Source organism: Photinus pyralis, unplaced genomic scaffold, assembly GCF_008802855.1.
Source record: "Photinus pyralis isolate 1611_PpyrPB1 unplaced genomic scaffold, Ppyr1.3 Ppyr1.4_LG7, whole genome shotgun sequence".
NCBI classification, from domain to species: domain Eukaryota; kingdom Metazoa; phylum Arthropoda; class Insecta; order Coleoptera; family Lampyridae; genus Photinus; species Photinus pyralis.
In genome coordinates, this window is record NW_022170738.1 from 22,318,607 (window position 1) to 22,331,241 (window position 12,635).

The 12,635-nt window shown below is 35.3% G+C and overlaps 2 protein-coding genes across 2 annotated transcripts; one reads left to right on the forward strand and one right to left on the reverse strand.

Moving 5' to 3' along the window:
- The first annotated feature begins 5,481 nt into the window (after positions 1-5,481).
- On the forward strand, positions 5,482-7,251 carry LOC116175934. Its single transcript, XM_031494317.1, has 3 exons — positions 5,482-5,688; positions 5,737-5,979; positions 6,030-7,251. Exons 1-3 carry the CDS (start codon positions 5,568-5,570, stop codon positions 6,974-6,976), a joined length of 1,311 nt encoding a protein of 436 aa, XP_031350177.1. The 5' UTR covers positions 5,482-5,567; the 3' UTR covers positions 6,977-7,251.
- A 673-nt stretch (positions 7,252-7,924) lies between these two features.
- LOC116175932 (RNA polymerase II-associated protein 3-like) lies at positions 7,925-9,697 on the reverse strand. Its single transcript, XM_031494316.1, has 5 exons — positions 9,513-9,697; positions 9,224-9,466; positions 9,046-9,173; positions 8,085-8,998; positions 7,925-8,038 (listed from the first exon to the last, which is right to left on the reverse strand). Exons 1-5 carry the CDS (start codon positions 9,654-9,656, stop codon positions 7,959-7,961), a joined length of 1,509 nt encoding a protein of 502 aa, XP_031350176.1. The 5' UTR covers positions 9,657-9,697; the 3' UTR covers positions 7,925-7,958.
- Between the last annotated feature and the right edge of the window lie 2,938 nt (positions 9,698-12,635).

Sequence of the window (12,635 nt, forward strand, 5' to 3'; positions counted from 1 at the left end):
CGTTTTTCTTAAAAGTTTATTCTCTTACACAAAATTACTGAGAACTGGAACCCATAATTTTTTTACGATTCACACAGCTAGAAGTTAAACTCGGTTTTCTGGCCACTACCATTGCTAATATAGATTTGTTGAATATTAGGTTTTCACTTTTCTTAGTTACCACCCCCTTTTTTTGTGTGAAGACGATTTGCGAAATAAGAAGAATGGGATAAACATAATCCAATAATGCTCGTAAACAATTTGTTTATTATTTTATTATACTAACAACATTTTTTCTGCTGTATCAGTTACTCTATAATATAGGTTCATCTGCTACCCAAATCCATTCTAATTTTAAATCAAGTAAGCAGCTCGGCAGGTTTCGGTTTGCTTAGGCATGTATAAATGTTAATTTTGACTTGAAACCGATTTTTGGTGTAAATGTTACTCAAATTCTGTTTGTTTTGATTACATGGTCTTGACTCAAGTTAAATTTATAAATTTTGACCGTTCTTTTAAACATGTGGAAATTATTGAATTGTTTGAAGTATGACTGGGTGTAGTATGGACTTGTTGTAAACTAACACTTTTCGCCTTGAAGAGACAGTCACAGGAGTGGTGAAGAACTGTAACCAGATTAGTTACGACACCTAATGCCGGGACTGTTCTCGAATCTCAACTATAGACTGAAAAGTCCCGCACGAGGGTCCATATATTGGTACCGGTTCCACGCATCGAACTCTAATAACACAAAAACTTTCCGGTGTAGAATCTGAGTTGCAATTCACTACAATTTCCACATTGAATTTGCCCTCCAAGGCCATATAAACTTTCATCTTGCTTTTAACAGAAGAGTTTTATTGCAAGATGAGTCACTGTTCTACAGGTACGTTGTTTTCTACCTGTTTGATTCCAGCCAGTTCTTTGTTTTGCAATTTGCTTTTAACATGTTTTGTGTATGCAATTCTTGCTTTATTATCAACCATCTAATGAAACAAACATTTTCACTAAATTGCTCATTCGATATTATTGATTACTCCAATAACTGATCAAGACTTATTCAAAATGCGAATTCATATTACGCAGAGACTTGCTATAACATATTACGCCATTGTACTGTTTTATTTTATGTTCCTTCCCTACTGTATTACTTGTAAGTATTGTAATTAAATATAATTTATTTCTGCAAGTCATTACATTATTATGACAACATCAAGACACCAGTAACTTGATACTTTTTACATAATAATAATCTATACTATTATACATCTTCCCTCACAAGTTTAGCCTTTCTGGTTGTTTTATAGTTCTGCCTGAACGAGTAGTTAATTTTGTATTTGTCTCTGATGGTACAAATGAGGGACTATGTTTACAAATTTCAGGCTTAGGTACAACATGGACATCACTATCAGAAGATTCAGTGCCTGAACAAGATTCAGGTTCAAATGATGTGTCAGTCACTTTAAATGCGTTTTGTGACGGTCTTATATCTACGCGATTTCTTCGTATAGTGTTGCCCTTATAATCCTGTAACACATATGATCGTGGATTCTCATGCATTCTTTCAATTTTGGCGGGTTCCCAAATTTTGCGTTTGTGATTTAACACAGTCACATCACTACCTTCATTAAGTGGTTTTAACGTTTTAGCTGTTCTATTGAAATAGTTTTCATTGAGCTCTCGCTTCTTAAGCATTTTTTGAGTAACACTTTCGCACAACTTAGGCTGTCGTAAATCACAAGTGATTGGAACTTTAGTCTTACAATTCCTGCTATTTAAGAGCTGTGATGGAGAATATCCCATCCCTTTTAATGATGAATTGCGATAGTTCAACAAAGCGCAACTTAATTCGCCTTTGCCTTCCTCTAAAGATTTTTTAAGCAGATTCTTAGCAATCGATACTGCTTTTTCTGCTAATCCGTTTGAACGTGGATATTCTGGACTACGTGTAACAAGAGTAAAATTCCAATCTTTTGCAAATTCCAAGAATTTCTCACTGTTATACGGCACATTATCAGTAAGAAGTATATCAGGGGAACCAAACCTTGCAAAAACTGTTTTAAGTTCACAAATTACAGACTCTGCACATTTATTCTTAATAGGTAAAACTTCTAACCAGTTTGAGTATGCGTCAAACAACACACAATAGCTTTGATTAGCATAAGTAAAAATATCTGAACCTACACGTTCCCATGGTCTTTCAGGGATTGGATATGACAATATATTTTGTTTAGGGTTTTTTCTGGCAAATTTCTCACATATTTTACAACTTTTAATATATGTCTCAATATCTGTTGTAATTCCAGGCCAGTAAAAAACTTTTCTGGCTTGAGATTTTGTTTTTTCCATACCTAAATGGCCTTCATGCAGTAATTTGATCATCTCTAACCTTAGCTTACGCGGAACTACTAACTTATTTTCTAAGAATAACAAATTTTCAAACACAAACAATTTTTCCTTAAGTTTATGATAGACTCTGATATTATCTGGAATTTTACATTTTTGATCAGGCCAACTATTGTTAATAAAGTAAAGAACTTGACTTAGTTGTCTATCTTTCATTGTTTCATTAGCAAATTGTTGAATTCTGTCTTTGGACATAGGTAGGGTTCGGATAACTGAGTGTACCGCAAACTCTATGTCATTGTCTGTCCGGGGTGATGTTTGTCTCAAAAATGCACGAGACAAAGCGTCAGAGATATACATATATTTTCCTGGCCTATATTGTATGTTAAGATCATATTTCAGTAATTTCAATCGCATTCTTAAAATTCTCGGTGATGCTGACTGAAGGTCTTTTTTAAATATTGCCTCTAACGGTTTATGATCACTATGTATTTTTGTGGGCATGCCATAAATGAAATAATGAAATTTTTTTACAGCAAAAAGAATAGCCAGAGTCTCTTTTTCAATTTGAGCGTAAGCTTGCTCAGTTTTTGTCAAGCTGCGAGACGCAAACGCTATTGGCCTACCTTGTTGCAATAGACAGGCTCCCAGCCCATCTTTAGATGCATCAGTTTCAATTTCGATTGGATATTGTGAATTAAAATAGCACAACACAGGAGCGCTAGTGAGCAAATATAATAAATTATTGAAAGAATTTTTATGCTCATCTTTCCATTCAAAAGTTACATCATTTCTGGTCAAATTTCTCAAAGGAGCAGTCAATTTGGAAAGATTAGGTATAAATTTTTCCACGTATTTTACCATCCCTAAGAATCTTAAAACATCAGCCTTGCACTGTGGAAGAGGCATTTTTAAAATTGCTTCAATGTATTTTTTGTTTGTTTCTATGCCTTTCTTTGAAAAAATCTGTCCCATAAATTTGATACTCTCCTTTTTGAACTGTATTTTGCTTTTGTTGAATTTTATATTATATTGAGATGCTCTTTCCAAAACACCCTTCAAATTTTGGTCGTGTTCAGCTTCTGTGGATCCAGTAACAATCAAATCATCAAAATATAAACCCACTCCGGGTAAGTCACCAAAAACCTCAATATTTTTTTTTGAAATACCTCAGGTGCTGAACACAGCCCAAATGCTAGTCTCTTAAATTTGTATCTCCCAAAAGGAGTACCAAAGGTCATTAAATCAGAACTATCGTTATCTAGCTCAATTTGCCAATAACCGTCTTTCATATCTAGTACGGTAAAGACATTCTTTTTAGATAAGTTTACAGCAATGTCATCACAAGAAGGAATCAAAAAATGTTCCCTCTGGATAGCCTGATTCAAGTCCCTGGGGTCAAGACACAATCTTAGGTCACCATTTGTTTTTTCAACAATCACCAACGGATGTACCCATTGTGATGGTTTATCAACCTTTTCAATAATACCCTTGGACACAAGATCACACAACTTATTCTGTAGTGGTTTTAACAAAATATGTGGGACACGCCTAATTGCATTTATTTTAGGCTTAGCATTTTCTTTCAAAGTTATGTGATGTTGTGTAGGAAACTTTCCTAACCCTTCAAAAACATGCTTATACTTACTAATCACATCATCTATAGATCTAAACAACTTTTGATTTGTTACTGAATCTAGTCTTTTTAGTAACTGTAAGTCTGAACATTCTTGCACTCCCAGAAGAGGAATTTGATCTGCAGCCTTCACCACTATAAATGTTACTTGTTGGTGACAGTTTTTTACAACACAATCTAGTTGAACTTCACCTAAAGTTTTCAATTTAAAGTTCGGGTCGCCATATGATATTAACGTAATATTACTCTTCTTAATTACGGAATTTGGTGCAACTTTCTTCAGAATACTTAAAGGTAATGTGCTTACCTCTGCCCCAGTATCTAATTTAAAAACAACAGGTTGTCCATTAACTAGCACTTCTTTCGTCCACATTGTTTCGGAGTTCTGGTGTTCTGATTTCCTTCCAGACACTGAGCTTACGTAGAACTCAAATTCGCTACTGGTTTCACTACTGATATCGGATTCTGTATTCTTCTGTTCAATTTCCTTCAACACATTATGTACTCTCTTCTTATATTTCTTACTTGTGGGAGGATCAGGATCCCTTTTTCCACTCGTACTAGAACACACTTTGGCGAAATGATCACGGCCTTGACATTTGGCACATGTTTTTCCTATAGCTGAACACCTATTGGGAAATTTGTGCCAGTATCCACACATTTTACACGTTTTCTTCTGATTACCTAAAGTAGTAGTGGCTCGTACAGCATCTACTCTAGATTCATTATCTAGGATTTTCACTTGATCTTTGCTCGTTTCTGTCGCTCTACAGAAATTAATTGCTTTTGTTAACGTAAGGTCAGCTACTTGCATTAATCTCTCCTTACTAGACGTCTCTCTCAATCCTATAACAATTCTATCACGAATCATTTCATCCTGATCTTTATATCCGGTAGTTTTGACAGCTTTCCTAAGTTCCGTCAAAAAACTATCAAACGATTGTCCCTCCTTTTGACATATTGTGTTAAATTTTGCCCTTTCAAATATGACATTTCGCTGTGGCGCACACTGATCATCAAATTTCTTCTGGATTTCCGCTAGGATCTTTTCTTTGCCTGCCTCAAACGTAAAACTATTAAACAAATCCAGTCCGTCATCTCCAATTAACGACAAAAAACATGCGATCTGCACATCCTCATCTTTACTGTCTAGGTTTGTTGCCTTTGAAAACAACGTAAACTTCTGAGAAAACCTCTTCCAATTCTCAGATATATTTCCATCTAAGACAAGAGGGTCGGGTGGTTTGAAATAGTTTTCCATTTTGGCACTATAAGCGGCACTTTTTATCAAGATCAAGCAAAATCCCAGACTAAAATCAAGCTTGAAAATTACTATTCATATACCTATACGCCTTCACTACGCAGGTTCACTGGCTACCTGACACCATGTATTACTTGTAAGTATTGTAATTAAATATAATTTATTTCTGCAAGTCATTACATTATTATGACAACATCAAGACACAAGTAACTTGATACTTTTTACATAATAATAATCTATACTATTATACAGTATTTATTTCAAAGATATGACGAGGAGCACTCTGGTCGATATCATTGGCCCGAACGACATAGGGAAGTGGATAAGGATCGTCATACAGGAGGAATGAGAGAGAGGGATACTGAAAGGTGGTCCGAAGATTGGAATGAAACTAGAAGGTACCGTAGAAAAAGGGAGAATGATAGGGACCGGTGGTGTTGTCCAGATTGGGAACAAGACTTAGGAGGTACTCTCGTGCTTTCACATGTTTTTTTGTTAACTTAGTTATTATTAGATCCCTCTGTGGCACGCTACAGTGGAACTAGGTGGAGAGATCGTAAGCACGAAGAAAGGTACTATGCGCGGGAATCCAAAGAGTCGCCCTGGGAAGAGGATTACGCAAACGATCCGGAGGAATCGCATTCGCGTTATCTTATGGCCAGCAAAAGGAACTGGAAGAGGCCAAGTAGTGCGTCGGAAATGGACCGGAAGACAGGTGAGACTAAATCTCGTATCGGCCCATACTATACGGGCACAGGTAAGCATTTGAATATCTCGTGATGATGTAACAGTTACATTTCTCCTAAGGAGGGAGTGATAGCGAGCGCGATCGTCGATACAAGACGGGCAGAAGGTCGAAAAGCCGAGACTCTCAATTCGCAGAATCTCAACCTCGGCATAAAATTGATCCCAATTTGACTCTGAGGGGACCTTATCGTACAAAACAGTATTTGCACCAAAAATCTCCTTTAGAAATGGAGTTTGCACACGATTTTCCTCCCAAAAAATTAGAACCTTCGAAAGGCGACCTGGGCAGTAAACGATTCGTGATGGTCGGCAACCGTAAAAAAACCAAAGAGATTTCTAAGACTGATCCATTGCACACCTTTGTGCGAAAGGCTACATTTGAAAATAATTTTACACCTTCAGAGACTGAAAGTCCCGTATCTGCTAATATAAGTCCTAGATTTACGTTTGAAAACGACTTTGAAACTTCCGAACCTGAATCTTCAGTGGCTTCGAAACCATCGAAAAGCTTACGCCATCAAAACCTTTTCGAAAACACTCAAAGAACCAAACCACGATTGAGGTACGACACGCGAAAAACAAAATTTGAGGAGGATACACGAATTTCGCCTTCACGAAGTACTCAAAAGTCGCCGTTCGAAGATGATTTCTCGCCTCCTGTTGAAAAATCCGAGGCGCAACTTCACAAAAATCTAAGTAAATCGAGTATTAAAGAAGAAATTGACGTAAATGAGGAAGATGATTCCTTTTCTACAAATAATTTCGATAAAAATACCATTAGAAAGAAAATCTTGAATAAAAATAGACTTTCCAGCAGCTTTCACATAGACTCAAACCTCAAAAAATCCGAATCTGTCAATATTTTTGCTAGGGAAAGCGATCCATTTGATGACGAGTTTTTCTGCAGTAGAAATATGCACGAATTGGAGGACGTAGATAAATCTCGAAATCCTGAACAAAAGTGGACTGAGAAATTTGAAGCGCTCGACTTCGAAGGTCGAAAATAGGTAATTTTCCATTATAATGATATGCCGCGGGAAAAGTAGGTTTTTACAGCATTAAGCAAAGCCGTTGTATATACACGTTAATTATTCCAGTGTTTATTTCTTTTGTAAGAACCTATTTTTGACGCATTTAGGATCTTTTAATGTTATTTATTACTGATAGGTAGGAAAACTTAATACTCGATTGTAATTTGTTATTTATGTACCTAGTACGTTATATATTTATATACATTTTTTTATTTTAAATTACATCCTAACACACGACCTATTTTTAAAATCTCTCTTTTGGAATTTTTTATGAACGTAAATTATTTATTTTCAATTGTCATTTATTATAAGAAAGGAAAATGTTCCGCAAATAATTGTTATTTAATTTTACTTCCTAATAAATGATAAATATGTATTGCTGTCTCTGTATGGGAAACAGTAAACATTTGAATCCTTTTGTAGATAATTTCTTTTGGACAAATAATAGACGAGATTAGTATAATCGCAACTCATGTATCACACATAAATTTTAAACCGAAGAGTTTCTATTAGCAGAATCTCGCCCTCGACATAGATAACGCGCCCCTTGTCCGGAGTTTCCGAGTGTACAGTTGATTTTAGAGGTCAGTCTCGGTATTGAGTGTCATAACTCATTTGGTTGTAGTTTTTGCAACCCCCGTGACTGTCATTAACGGAGAAAGTGTTAGTCCACAAACAACAAGTCTGTATATACATCAAACAATTCGATAACTTCCACATTAAAAGAATAATCAAAATTTTTATGAATATTACAAATCATGTAATCAAAACGGAAAATAAATCAGCATTACTGTTAAATAAAATGTTAACAGTATCAAATACGTGATTATGCATTGAGGTTATCAAGTCAATTTCAAAAACAAACAGAAAATTATAAAGAAATGCAAAGATTACTACCACCATGTACAGTAAATTAGGCTCAAATAAATGAAAATGTTTATTAGGTATACAAAAGAACTTACAAACCATATTTTGACATTAATTGATTAGCTCTATCTACACCTGTTGCTCTCATATACTCGGCCAGCTTGATCAAATCTAAAACAATAAAAAATTAACTTATCTTCACTTGCAATATTACTACCTTTTTTATCTGAATCTCCCATAAACATTGACAACATCGAAAAACGTTTCACTTCTGACAGCTTTAAAAGGTACAAGTACACAGATTTATCGCCATTCTCCACAAACATCTCCGCCAATGTGTGAATAATTCCACTGAAAATGTCGCAGTCTAAAGACTCTTTAAATAACGACGGAATCTTATCGGGATTAATCTGTTTTAAATACTGGTATTGTAATTCTTTGCATTTTTCTAACTGTCGCCAATCAGAGGTAAACTGAATTGACGTTAATGGAACAGACATATTGAACTCACTCGAAATTGAGACTTTATCGTCAACCTTTGCTTTCTGTGTTTCAACTTGATGTGGTTGTGCAAGTTTCCTCTCGACTACTTTTAAGTCATCACATTTTATTAAGGTGGAATCGTTGCCTGGACGAGGCCAGGGTAATGGGGAGTTTGTGTCCTTGTCAGTAACGTCATCGACATCTTGAATTGTTATGCGTCGTAGAGGTTTCTTTGAACGGAGATGAGGAGGTTTATTTATAGCTTCAATTAGCTCAATATCATCTTCACCACTCCAGTATGTCTGTACGGTCGTGGGTTTGTTAGCTGCGGAGGTGTTTTCGACACCGGCCACTGTAGACGAATGTTTCTTTTGCTGGGAAATAGTAAATTTTGATTTTGGTCTTAAATCAGTTGACAATTTGATTATAGGTTTCTTATTAACATTTTCGAGTTTCTTCTCCAACTTTGATAGAGCGGTTTTTGATTCTTTATTATTTGGTTCGTAATCAAATACTTTAAGTAAATCATCGTGTGCTTCGGTAAGCTGATTCAGTGCCTCACGTGCAGCCGCTCGACGTTGATATGCTTTAACATAAGACTTATCCAAACGCAATGCTGAGGTACAATCTGTTTCTGCCAGTTTATAACTACAATAAACACTTTATAATACTTACACTTGTAGATATACACTTACTTTTCCTTTTTCAAATAGCACAGTGCACGATTAGCGTAGAAGATTGGATCATATGCATAGCATTCGATTGCTTTGGTATAACACAAAATTGCTTGATCCCATTTATGATGTTTAACAAAGTTATTACCCTAAAAAATAAAACTAAAATGAAATCAACAAAAACTACAATCTACCAAACTTTTTCCTTTTCGTATACAGCCTGATCGTGGGAATCCTCATCGTATTCATCTGTTAAGTCTCCATCCAAATCGTTATCTTTCTCGCTTACATCTAATTTTGCACATTCTGCATCTACGTCGAACTTTTCCCAAGCTGCATAGTCGGAAGCTTTGATTCGTTTCTTCGTTTTCTTTTTCGGTTTTTCAGCATTAGACTCGAGCAGCTCAATCTTTTTCGTTTTGGATTTATTCGCAGCAAGTAGCTGAATATTACAGAAAGTAGGCATACACTTTTTAAGGTTATCATACCTGATCATCTGGAGCGGTGTCGCATTTTAAAGCCTCGTCCTTATTTTTCATTTCTTCTCCCCATTGCTTTAGATCCGAACAAAAATTAGCTAAATCGGTGGAGTTATCGCGAATTTGCTTTTGCAGTGTTATGGGATCCATCATTTTCAAAAGTTTGATTGATAAACTGGGGGGAAACAAGATACCAATCTGACGGCATTCACTTCATAGTGAGATATACAGAGTGCGCCAATTGAAATGTTAGATTTGATACAATGTAACAGGGATGGGGAAATAGCGGCCTGCGGGCCAAATCCGGCCCGCGGGTAATATCAGTCATTTATTTTCATAAAAACAAATTTATGAACAAATTGACTGAGGAACACCTTGAGAGCGTTTTGCGAATTTCTTCCACTATTTTCAGCCTAATTTCGACGCTATAATGAATGAACAGTCAAAATTTCATTTGTGACACTAACCTAGGACATTGAAACAATAATTTTTGTCAAGCTGATTTTTTGTTACTTATATAATAAATCCTCTTTGGCCCGCTCAAATGCTGTAATTATTTTATGTGGCCCTCTTTTAAATTTATTTCCCCATCCCTGAATAATGACTTGCTTAATCTTCAAACATTAGAGTTTTGCGTGACCTTTTTGCCGCGAAATTTTGTTTCTTTTCCCATAGTATCCACAATTATTTACACTTATTAAATAGTGCTACTTCACAAACAGTTAAACCTGAACTTGACGGATGTTGTAATAGACGATTGAAGGTAATTATTATGGTTTCATGTTGATGTATGCGGTTATTGGGACATTGATTTATTTGCAGCCCTCATAACTAAATCAACATTCTGAAATGGACAATTAAAAAGAAATTAGAAGTGAGTGTGATACATGGCGATTGGTATTTCACAGTTTTTAGTAATTCAAATCCTATGCAAATTGGATTGCATTTGTAAACCGAAACAGTAAGACTCGAATAACGCTATCCGGATGTAACTATTATTGTATAAAATTTTTTAATATAATTCCTCATCATATAGGTACGGACATTACAATATAGAAAATTTAAGTTAGTCTTGAAAACGTATCTCATTAGTAAATGTTTTTATAATATAGGCGAATTCATTGAAAATGACTTTGGGGATTTATAGAAGTTACTTTGTCTGTTAAATATTTATTTATAATGTTTGTGCTTTCATGTTAAGTGTATTGAAATTGTAACTGTTTTATATACTATATATCTGACTACTGACAAAGTGTAAAGGTTATGCCTACTAACACAATAAAGATTATTATTATTATAATGTATTGTTCTATTATGGAATGGTAGTTGCTAGGGAATGCAATACCGGGATTGCGGGATCCCGAAATACCGGGATCCCGCAGCATTTTTGCGAGATTAATCCCGCACATAAATGGAGCGGGATCCCGCGGGATTTGCGGGTCTGAGGAATTTGTCGACCAAGGGGACGACTCTGTTTACTTTGTTAATGAAACTGATAACGGCGAATTATTTTTTAAATAATCGTTAAACTTTTTTCGTTAAAAATGTCCTATGATTTTTGAGGCACTTTAGAAGACATTTTGTGCTTTACAGGTAAGGTTTTTTTGAGTTCTAAGTTAGGCCGAAGGTACTTTTTTGTTTAATATTGTGATAATTAGCGATTTATTTTAATACAGAAGTTAACCGCACAAAATTGCTTATTTGCCAATTTATTTAAAGTTTTGCGAGATCCCGCAAATTTCGGGATCCCGCGGGATTAACATCTAACAATACCGGGATTGAGATTTTGCCTACTAGAAACCAATTTCGAAAGAAAATCGACTGCACCAAAATTTCTCGGGAAAACACTTTTTCTTATTAATTTTGGTGCGTAGAATCCAAAACAATTCGTAATTTTTCGATTAGAGTTCTCAATCAAAAGTTATAGACTAGAAACCAATTTGGAAAGAAAATTCAAAGGGCTGTAACTTTTGAACTAGTAGCCCAATCTTGGAACTGTTTGAAATTATGGGATCTACAGGCCACATTCATTAAGAAAAATTTTTTTCCGGGTCGATCTGAAACAATTTTTTTTTCTGGTCCCAAAAAAAGACAGTGTACAACCTTCCTTTTTTACAAAAAATCGACTGCACCAAAATTTTTCGAGAAAACACTTTTTCTTATTAATTTTGGTGCGTAGAATCCAAAACAATTCGTACTTTTTCGATCACACTTCCCAATCAAAAGTTATAGACTAGAAAAGAAACCAATTTCGTATCACAGATTTAAAATGTGCTATGATATGTTCGTAAGATATAAAATAGTTTTATAGCAATTAGGTAATTTTAAATTAATGTATCGAACAAGAGTAAGATGGGTCATCATATAATGGACATTGCTTGGTTGTTGTTTACGTTGACCTTTTTCAGATATTATGAATGGTCTAAGGAGCACTTAGTTGGTCCACGGGGTGTTTGCCCCGGTAGACTCATTTCGTTTGGATTTTGAGGGAACAACTTAATACAGGTTGTCGCAAATCAAAAGTGCTACATTACAGGGTAGGTCTAAAAGGCCATAAAATGGGTACAATAGGTATACTGCGAAACATCTTACACGTGTCATTTTACTAAGAACCTTCAATACGGTATGTTTACTCAAAATCTATGCCAATTGTTCAATAGTAACGTCGCATTTAAATTAAACAGACGTAAATACGTAACGTAACGTTTGTAATCTTGGAGGTGTGTCGATCATGACGCGTTGAATTTATTAGTATTCATAGTTCCGCACTATGAAAACTACTAAACTCAACTAATTAGTGCGTTTTTAATTTATTTAACTTGACGCATCTACGTTCAGGAGTATAAACCCTGACGGAAATAAAAATTGAATTGAGTTCATTTGGTCAGATCGATTTTACGCGCCCTAATATTAGCGAGTGACGTTCAAATGAGGTGATTTTCTAGGCGGAGCGTAAATGGTCCGACTCTGTTTACATTTCCTCTTTGGCTGTAATTCAAACATCTCACACGCGCGTAAATATTTTCATTGTTCGGATCCTAGAAAATTTTGCAAAAACATCTGTGCAATATAAAAGTGTGGCAATTTGTTTACAACGTCAATAATTATCAAGATACTCGTATTCAAGCTTCG